Source organism: Curcuma longa, unplaced genomic scaffold (genome assembly GCF_044706935.1).
Source record: "Curcuma longa cultivar G26 ecotype Majalengka, Jawa Barat unplaced genomic scaffold, ITB_CL_G26_1.1 contig_23760, whole genome shotgun sequence".
Lineage (NCBI taxonomy): Eukaryota > Viridiplantae > Streptophyta > Magnoliopsida > Zingiberales > Zingiberaceae > Curcuma > Curcuma longa.
The window spans coordinates 1-10,023 of NW_027432244.1; the positions used below are offsets into that span (position 1 = coordinate 1).

Below are 10,023 nucleotides of genomic sequence, written 5' to 3' on the forward strand. Positions count from 1 at the left end.
GGGATGCCTTGTAGAAAAATTAGACATGGGACTTGGTTCCTAAACCTCTTGAAGTGCAATTAGTTTCGTACAAATGGGTCTTTCGAATAAAGAGGAAGGATGATGGGAGCATAAATTGATTCAAAGCAAGGCTAGTAGCTCGAGATTTTTCTCAAAAGTATGAAAAAGATTATGAAGAAACATTTAGGCCCGTGACAAAAATGACTTTGGTACGTTTTGTCTTAGCATTAGTGGCTAGCCTGGGTTAGAAATTGTGGCAGTTGGACGTTAAAAATGCTTTCTTATATGGAGAGCTTGATATACATATTTATATGAATCAACCGTCTGGATTTGTGTTCGAGTATCATTCGGATTTTGTGTGTAAGTTAAAGAAGGCCCTCTACAAATTAAAGCAAGCTCCACGTGCGTGGTATGAAAAAATTATAGAATATTTAAGATTCTGCGGTTACGCAGCTTCTGAAGCAGATTCAAGTCTTTTTATCAAGAAACATCAAAGCTCATGGTGGTCATTCTATTGTATGTGGACGACATAATTCTAACGGGCAACAATTATGCAGAGGTCACTCACCTTAAGAAGAACTTTCATTGCAGTTTGATATGAAGAAACTTGGGGAGCTCAGTAATTTTCTTGGGCTGCAAATTGAATAAGGGAATTTATGTGTCTCAGTTCAGCTATGTTAAATGACTCATTGAGAAATTTGATTTGATTGGTGGAAAGAAGCGGTCCACACCACTTGATGTGAGCGCAAGACTTCGTCGTGATGAAGGAACATGTTTGTCGGGGCCCTCATCCCTTTCGTGCACTTGTGGGAATTCTTATTTATTTGACAATAACTAGGCCGGATATTGCCTTCTCCGTTAGTATGGTCAGTCGATATATGCAAGAGCCAAGGAAGTCACATTTTGAAGAAGCAAAGAAGATCTTAAAGTATGTTAATTCTACTCTTAACTTGGATCTATTTTATGTAAAGGGTGTAAAGTTTTCCTCGCAAGGATTTGCAAATGCTGATTTTGGTGGAGACTTGGATGATCGGAGATCAACTTTTGGTTTTGTATTTTTGCGTGGAGCTACAAGTATATCATGGTGTAAAGTAAAAAGTAAAGTTCGTTATCTTTATTCACGATCGAAGTAGAGTACAAAGTATCTGCTCATGCCGCTCAAGAGTGTATGTGGCTTTGTAGACTCTTTGAAGATCTGTACGTACCTATTGATCAACTCATTCTTGTTCATGGAGATAATATGAGTGCAATCAAGCTTATGTCTAATCCTGTATTCCACGTGAGGACAAAACATATTGAACTTGAGCATCATTTTATTCGTGAGAAAGTGCTCGACAGGATTATTGATATGATCACAATTAAGAGTGAAGACAATATTGCTGATATTTTTACAAAATCACTTCCGAAGGATGCATTCGAAGATCTGTGATCAAAACTCGGATTAGTTCTGAGAACATCACTTTGAAGGGGAGTGTTGAATTATAAAGTGATGTTCCTAGAAGACTGAGTTAATCTAGTCTACTGCATGTTTTTCGAGAAATATTTTTGGATTCGTATTTTTTAAGTTAAGATTTAAATATTTTATTTTATAATTTAAAAGTTTAATCATTGATAATTTTATTTGAGTCTTTTGGTATTTAGAACATATCTTGTGTGATCCTAATTTATAGGATCTGGTGTCTTGCATGATCCTATTTTATAGGATATGTGATTTAATGATAAGTTGAAGAATTTTGATGTAGAGTGCTCCTTCTTTCTCCTTCTTTCTCATTATAGGATCCAACAGTGGTATTCTTGATGAGTTTTATTCTTTTGATGTGATCTTAAGCAATATGAAATTGGATTTCATTATCGAGTTGTGATAGAATCTGTGTGAACTTGTGTTTGAGCTTCTCGGATCACGATATTATGGAAAGATCACAAAGAAACTAGGAAATTAAAACACTGAAATTTAAGGTGCAGCAACATAAACAAGCTTGGATCGGAGGAAGCAAGACAAGAGTTTTGGGGATGGCAATTGGCAAAACTAGTAGTTTAAGTGCTACTTTATCGTAAGCTCTCTCGTCGCTGTGAGTTTGGTCTCTTCTCAGATTTCTTCCATGCCTCCTGCCAAGTGCCAAGGACAAAGATCGATGAGCATTGTTTCTTAAGAACAGAGCAAGCTCAGATTGGAGCAGGGAGAGGTGAGATTGTGTACCAGAATCCCTCGGCTCACTGCAGCGGAAGCATTCTGTTCTGCTCGCAAAGTTGTGTTCGTTGCAGCTGAAAATTAATGGCAGTAAAGCTAGATTTTGTTTGACAGTTAGGTAGCGAACAGGGAAGGGCATTGCCGGCAGTACTGGCACCGAAGAAGTAAAGAATTCTTCATACCTGTTGCAAATCCAGTCGCCGGACTTCCACCCAGCGCGGCCGCCACCGGTTGCTCCGAAGCCGTAGCCCCGGGAGCGCGGCATGTCGCCGTCGGGCCTGCCGCCGCCGCCGCTTCTGGCGGCGGAGTCCTCCTTGGGAGCGGTGCACTTGAAGCAGCTGGAGCGGCTGGCGAAGTTGTGGGCGCCACAAGAGCAGTACCAATCGCCGGGGCGGACGTCGGATCCGGCGAACCCGAAGGACGACCCACCTCCGCCGTGGGCGCCGCCGCCGCCGAAACTGGAGTGGTCGGAGCGCTCGCTGCTTGGCCGCGGATCGCCGCAGCGCTGGCACGAGTCGCGCCGGCTGAAGTTGAGGTACTGGCACGACCTGCAAGTCCAGTCTCCGGGCTTCCTGTTCATCTTCTCAAATCCGGCCGGCCAACCCTGCAAAAACCATGCCACTCCACACGTCGATCGCGTCTTTCTCTCATTAATTTCTTTCCAAAAATTCGTTTTTGATCATATAGATGCAAAATATGCATGTTCATGCAGATGGAACAAAGATCAAAGTATGTTTTTGATCAGAAATTTTCACTTACCCTAAATAAGCAGAGGCTGCTGTTGGCTTGGTGAAGTTCATGAGGAGCTTGGGGTAGCTTTTATACATGCCTTCATGGACCTCAACAATGGAGAATCGAACTTTCTCTCATCCAACAGCAATGAAGTTTGATTAAATGGGCCTTTTAATATTTCATAACTTTGATTTTTGATCAAAAGTAACTAATTAAAGGACTTATTTTAAGAGATGCATGAAACTAGCTCTTTAGATGATTCCAAGCTACATATCTTCTTTATAAGGCATGAAATCTTAATTATTACTAGTAATATAATCAGGATGCTGTGTATTATTGTTTCCTTTTTACCTTGTTTTGATACTCGAAGACTATCCTTCAAATTAAGGATCCACTTGCGTTTCACCCAAACCAAGAATCAAATTCCCACCTTATAACTAAAACCTCCTTCCAATTTCTAATATATTGATCCTTGCTCATTTTGAGATTAAATTAGAGTGCTCCTCGGCCCTCTAAGTCATGCGAGGGGAGAACTTGGGGAGAGCTGGCTAGGGTTTTATTACCATTATTTTGCCCCCACGGGCTTGCTCGCATGGTTAGCGCAGGGCAGTTGCTACCATGAGGCTTTGGGTTCGATTCCTGCGTGAATTAAAAGCCCTCCCTTGCGCTAGCCATGATGAGAAAAAGGTCAAAATGACCGTCCGTGATTTACTCCCTTTGGACACTTGTGGGGCCGGGACCAGGGGGCCGCTAAGGTGGCGGTTCCACCTTTTTGCTACCTTGGGGAGAGCTGGCTAGGGGACTCAGGTATAAAGTCCCACGAGGTGTTCTAGAAGTCAAAATATGCGGAGAACTCGAAAAGTCGAGTCACATGAACAAGGCATTTGAGAGTCTAAGTTGATCTAGAGTGGGGTCGATATAGGTGGTGGGAGGATGCTTTACCTCTTCACATGGGATTTGATAAGAAGGAATTGGGAAGAATACATGAACTTAATAGATCCTTATTCTTGCTTTTGAAGAGTAGGACATGAACGAGATTTGTAGATGTACATAAAAATGAAGGAATATTTTTGGAGAAAGAAATCGAGCACTATTTGAGATATTCGCCTTTCTTAGACATTGTTCAAATAAACATTGTGCCGCCCCCAGTAATTGTATTTATTGAAAGTTTAAATCAAATAGTCTTGATCTTCTTCATCAAATTAAATTTGATTGAATTATATAATAATCAATTAAATTATGTAATGTATTATATTCCTCATCTTCAACCTTCACATTCCTCATCAAATTGAAAGGTGCAAAATTTTGTTCCTTCAAATTCTCCTTGCAAATCCTTGTTTACTTCGTCTTGTGCTTTCGATCGGTTTGCATCAGTTTCTTTGGGTTCGCAGCAAGGAATCCATCAATCTCTTCTACTGCATTCACAGTTACTGGTGTCGTCAACAAGTTTCTGACCATGGTGATCGATGTCTTGATCTGGGACAAAGATATATGCAAACACAATTGGCTTAATTTTCTTGCAGTTTAGGAGTGAGTGCATGTCTAAGAACTTTAAACGCTTTCTAAAACAAAAAGGTATAGTGTTTACTTATATGAGATATATCAAAGAAGTAATAAGAGAATCACAAATCGATTTTTTGAATATATTTTAATAGACCAATTCAAAGATTAGCTTATCAGGATCATATCTTTCTGGTGTAAGCAGAGTAATTCAAAGATTAGCTTTCTAGTACTCGCGTGTTACATTCCTGGGCTAATTCATTAATGTACAACACAGAGAACTCAGTTCCTTCCACATCTTTCATGGCTTAGTTAGGAGGAACTGGCATATCGAAAAACCTGTAGTAAGCTGCCTGCCTCTCTACACTACAAGTACACTGATTTACATAGTTTCTTTGCTGTTTCCTCAACAGTAGAACATCACCCTCTTCACCTTCTCTTTCAAGGCAGGTAAGGGTTTCACAGGGGTTTCATTTGTCTGGTGCATGCTTCGAGGTTGGCTTTCAGTTACCTCTGGATCCATGTAAAACCGAGCTCGAAAAGCCGCTAGGTGGGCGTAATAGGCAGGTGGAACTGTTGGTAAAAGCAGGTTTTTGAGTTGATTCATTCTTGAACTTCTAAGTGATACATGAACTATGGATAGAGCCTCTTACCGATAGACACAGATCGGGTGCAACGGGCATACCTGTAATAACAAGTTATTTGTCAGTTAAGCATATGTTATTTACACATTATGAAAGATTGAGTTTCCATTTGAAGAACTATACGTGTAGCAGAGATTGTTTGTGAGGGTCTGCATTTCATCTGCTGTGAAATTGTTCTCGTCCCATAGAACATGGTAATGGGCTGGCCGACTTGTACCCTGCCAAATCAGAAACAATGTGACTTCAAAGCCATGAATGTTGTCGACTACGGTTTTGATTTTATGGCTGTAGGAACTATGTAAAACCATGCAGAACATCGGCATCATACGATATGCATAAAAACAACCAATCTATATTTTCTTACTGTTTAGCTCTATTGTTAATGTTATGCAAGCATGAAGCGTATCGGAGTAAGTAAAAGCTTTCGAGGTGCCTTACCTGTATTCCAGCATGACTGCATAGGTAGAAATCAAACTCAGCAGGATGACAGATCTTGGAGTCGACCACAGTGCCTGCAAAACAAAACATCAGTTTTCGATTTAGTCTAATCAGTGCAGTCACAATTTTGAATATTCATATTTGTAACTAGGAAAACTTATCAAAATATTCTCTCCATCGATGACAGAAAAGCACAGAGAATAGTTGTATTACCCGGCAGGATATTTCCACTCTTGTCTGTGCTGCTTCTGTCCTTGTGGTTGTTCACAAATAGTCTCGTGTGATGGCGTTTCTGAACCACCACAAAGGTTACAGGAGGCTGGTAATTTGGTTCTAAGGATGCACATGCCTGAAAGAATCAAACGATTAGCTGTAACTTTGGAGAGTAAATAAATACTCTGACTCGTATTAACCTTGCGAATAGCATCTAGTTCATATAACAAGACTTGATAGAACTGTCCTTCGCTAACACCATCCCTGCAGTTTTTGTTGAAGAATATATTCAGTGGTGTAAAGTAATAAGATTGCAAGTAGATGTACTACCTGTAGAAGATAATCCTTAAGGGTTTTTGTCCTGTTGCCTTGCGGAAAGATATTAAAAGTTACCTGCAGTGTTGGAAACAAATAGAACGAATGTTCATATTGCCTTGCGGAAAGATTCACCTCAAAAACATCTATGTTTGCTTGACAACATGGAAGACAAAGAGATAGCTCTGTAATGATAACTAATTCAGAATTACTGATCCCCCATAAACTGTGATTGATGACACCTCCAAACATAGTAAATCTCATTAACCACCAAGTAACCAATTTCCATTTTAGAATGTTAATATTGTAATCAACAACATACAAACCTGATCATCCCTCCCGTAACTAAGCCACGCTGGGGATCATGCCATGTCTTGTAAAGATCCTGAATCAGTTCCTGTCGATGAGCCTGAGCACATACTAAGCCAGCATATTTTGTAACTTCAGGCCAGTCTTGAGAGGCAACAACCTGAAATAAAAAGGAGGAAACAGAAAATTGATGAATGAAAACTAGTGTGCATAAAAGAAGTAACACAGGATTGTAGTTTATTACAGCAGCAATAGATGGACTAGAATCTTCTCCTGTCTCAGGATGTGTTACATCTGCTCCAAATATAATGGTTGGTATATCGCTCACTAATGGAATTCGCCAACTGATAGCATCTAGAAGCACAGTATTTCTTCCTCCCATCTGCAGAAAGAATACAGATAAGAGCAAGGAGTATGAAATGGCATTTAAACTTGTTTAAAGCACCATATAATAACTACTTCACGGAGTTAAATGGGACTTCAAAAGTACCTTGACATTAATTTTGAGCGAGACATTTGCAAGGTATTGTTTGCTTATTTTGAACACATGCTTTGTTAGACAGCATTGTGAGATCAACCCCAAATCAGTTTCGCATATTCGTTTAAGATCACCTATAGATGAAACATTAACATAAAACATGACTGAAAGCTCAAAAAAAAGGTGGAGACATGGATATGATATTTGAATGCTCACCGTATAAAGAACCATTATTATCAGGAAGGATAGCTACGAGAAGCTCAAGCTCTTTGCCTTTTAGTTTGTTGGTTGCTGCAGTATATACATGTCTTAGGGCCTTCCCAACTTGGTCAGGTCTTGCAGAGTGTATTGGGATAACTGGTTCGCGGTTGAATTCCTGAAGAGTCACAACATGGGAATTATGTCCATGTTCTCAAATATTTGTCAAGTAGATCATGATGAAAAATTCAGTTACAATATATTAAAAGATATTTGAATAAAGAAATAAGAAGTGAAGTGACAAATTTTACCATGCCGGATACTTGGCACATCTGTGCTAGCTCCTGACAGAAACTATGAGCTGTGTTCTCCTGAACACTACGAGAAAAATTAATGCAGGCCCAGTAGTTTACCGTACATCCATTGATCACCTTCTGCATCAGCAAAATTCAACCATCAACATATGTGCTCCAGAAGGCATGAATATTTACTCGGAAAGTTAGGGTACGCATCCACTCCTATTATGCTCTAATTGGCCAAGTTCCATTTGAATCATGATGCATCATAATTTGAAGCATAAATACATGCAGTTGACCTTGAGCCGAAAAGGCTTGATAACTTCTGTAAGGTAAAATTTAAGTACCTTATTCATCATGTTCCACTGACCAACTTGAGGTAGACACTCCTTTTCTTTCCCGGTGTCGTGGTACTTCAGCTACATGATAAATATACAACAAATTAATAAAAATGAGAAATGCAGTTATTTGTCGGGAAAAAATAGGTGCAGCAAGTTGTAACTTTTAGCTCAAAAAAATTGCACAAGCAACATTTACCCAGGGTGCAGGTAGTACTCGGGCCTCCACTGAGGTTAGTTTGTCACTTATGTTTATTCCAAATTCCTTTGCATAGGGATCATTCCCATAAGCATTTTGGCGAACTGTCTGAGAACGAAAACACACAGCACATTGATATGAGCACTGTTTATGAGCAAGAACATTAATAAAAAAAAAAATATAGCCCAAAATAGTGTAATTAAGAGACCATGGTAATTTGAAATGATTCGCATATGAGAATATACTCAGAAAAGCTTGGATGCGAACAAAAAATGACTAGCTGACCAATAATCCAACTGTTGTCAGTTAAACGAAATAGAACAAACAAGAGTCACGATTCAAACATTCTAGAAACACTTACCACAATCACAGTTAATCTGCCAGACTAAATGTATTTACAGATGATGAGTCAGTGCATATTTGAGCACTAATCTTTTAATACTAAAACTAGGTTTCAAACAAACATACCTGTAAAATATCCATTTCTTGTTCTCTGGGTCTTTGGCAAGTAACTTTTAACAATGAAGTAATTTGCTTTTCATTCAACCTCTTTGTGTATCTTTGACCCTCTACTATTTTGCAAGCCTGTATACCAAACCATTAGAAATGAAATAACCCAGCAATGGTATTATTGGCCAAGCTTACCTCCATTGGAAGATAATTTGCTTTCTTCTGATTCCCTACTTGGAGGCAAGGAAGATGAGCATACTGAATGGTAAATCCATACATCTCCTTGAAGTATTCAACCACAGATTTCATATTCATCTGATCATCAACTGGAAAACTGTTCAAATGTCAATTCAAAATTTTAGAAGAAAAATTGCAATTTCAATCATGTAATAATTTCTACATTGAGATGAACACCAGAAGGAAACTAGAACAAAACAAATATTGGAAGTGTCTGATTTACTAATTTTTGTCTGTGTACATCTACTAGAAAGACTACTTGAGTTGTATGGTTTTGCATAACTTTTTAAGGCCATTTGTTGTAAGATGTAGAAAATAATCTTTTTTTATTTGACTAATGACCAGAGACTCTTTTATTGCCAATTTAGAAGGATTAAGTGGAAAATGCACATATTTAAAATACTATGAGACAATAATACTTACATAAGTTCCCTTGTAGGTTGTGATGTCAAACCAGAAACTCGATATTTTCGCCGTACATTTCCTCTGTGTGTGACCTCAACTTTAACCCCTCTCAGGGCTTTCTTGATCTGCTAAGCATTGCGAATTGTGAATCGTGATATTGATTTAAAAAAATTAACATTTTATTGGAAATCAGCAAAAACAATTAATTGTATTTGAGAAACAAGCTATGGCTGAAAAATATCTAAATTATATTTGTGTAGCATTCCAATTAATCTGCACTTGGGACTCCAAAATAAATATACAATAGATGGTTTAGTATTGTTTCCAACTATCAATGTGCATGTTAGTAATTTTCTTTTATTTTTTTCTTCTTTTGTGCAGGTGCAAGTGATCATATTGCTTTAACTTTTGTAGACCCAACCCCCTAACCCTAATTTAACTTTTGAAGGAGGAGTTAATCTAGGATTTATAAGTTGTAAGTTGATGGCTAATTACCCTCTTCACTAGTAATTCATATGGTTTTCTGGTTAATAATCATCATTAAGAGATCGAAAAGATGACAACCTAATCCCTTTCACGACATTGATTTCTCATAGTTCTATATTTTATACGTATTATGATCTTGATGAGAAAAAAAAACTTACAGCATGTTCATGGAAATAAGAAAACTAACTAATTCAATGGACCTTTATCCGATCAGCATCCGACAATGGCCTAGACAATACATCTTTGCCTAGGATCTGGGCTACAAACTCAATCACAGGAAGAGGATCGATGAAAGCAGTCGATGACATATCTGAACAATCAAAACAGATGAAATTAGGATTCAATATCATAGTCACGATAGGAAGAACAAATACACACCGATATTGAGTGAAAGTCCCATCCGAGTTGGTTGAATGCTTCTGTAGAAGCCACACCATGACTGTAAACCATCACCCAGGCGTTGTGGCTTTCGGATATCTGGGGAATAAAGCATCTTCCCACGGAAATGTACCTAGCAGACAAAATTTTGAATGAAGACAGTGTTCAAACACCAAAGAGGATTTACTAATGTTTGGGCAAAAATTGCACCTTTGATTC

General features: G+C 38.5%; 2 protein-coding genes across 2 annotated transcripts; both read right to left on the minus strand.

Moving 5' to 3' along the window:
- Positions 1-1,926: 1,926 nt before the first annotated feature.
- LOC141818201 (uncharacterized) lies at positions 1,927-3,027 on the minus strand. Its single transcript, XM_074705743.1, has 4 exons — positions 2,948-3,027; positions 2,371-2,792; positions 2,198-2,262; positions 1,927-2,106 (listed from the first exon to the last, which is right to left on the minus strand). The coding sequence occupies exons 2-4, from the start codon at positions 2,766-2,768 to the stop codon at positions 2,087-2,089; spliced, it is 483 nt and encodes a 160-aa protein (XP_074561844.1). The 5' UTR covers positions 2,769-2,792; positions 2,948-3,027; the 3' UTR covers positions 1,927-2,086.
- Positions 3,028-4,658: 1,631 nt separating this feature from the next.
- On the minus strand, positions 4,659-8,610 carry LOC141818200 (protein argonaute PNH1-like). Its single transcript, XM_074705742.1, is given in 16 exon segments — positions 4,659-4,993; positions 5,074-5,105; positions 5,188-5,282; positions 5,503-5,576; positions 5,716-5,851; positions 5,916-5,979; positions 6,046-6,108; positions 6,357-6,499; positions 6,584-6,721; positions 6,830-6,951; positions 7,034-7,193; positions 7,327-7,449; positions 7,659-7,730; positions 7,849-7,956; positions 8,317-8,433; positions 8,494-8,610. Coding segments are annotated over 16 exon segments (1,728 nt in total). The 5' UTR covers positions 8,608-8,610; the 3' UTR covers positions 4,659-4,826.
- Between the last annotated feature and the right edge of the window lie 1,413 nt (positions 8,611-10,023).

Excerpts from the sequence above, each read along its gene's own strand:
- LOC141818201 (XM_074705743.1), bottom strand. The coding sequence starts at position 2,768 with ATGAACAGGAAGCCCGGAGACTGGACTTGCAGGTCGTGCCAGTACCTC. Across the intron at positions 2,263-2,370 it reads GGCGACTGGATTTGCAACAG|CTGCAACGAACACAACTTTG; the intron begins GTATGAAGAATT and ends ATTAATTTTCAG. Across the intron at positions 2,107-2,197 it reads CAGTGAGCCGAGGGATTCTG|GAGGCATGGAAGAAATCTGA; the intron begins GTACACAATCTC and ends GGCACTTGGCAG.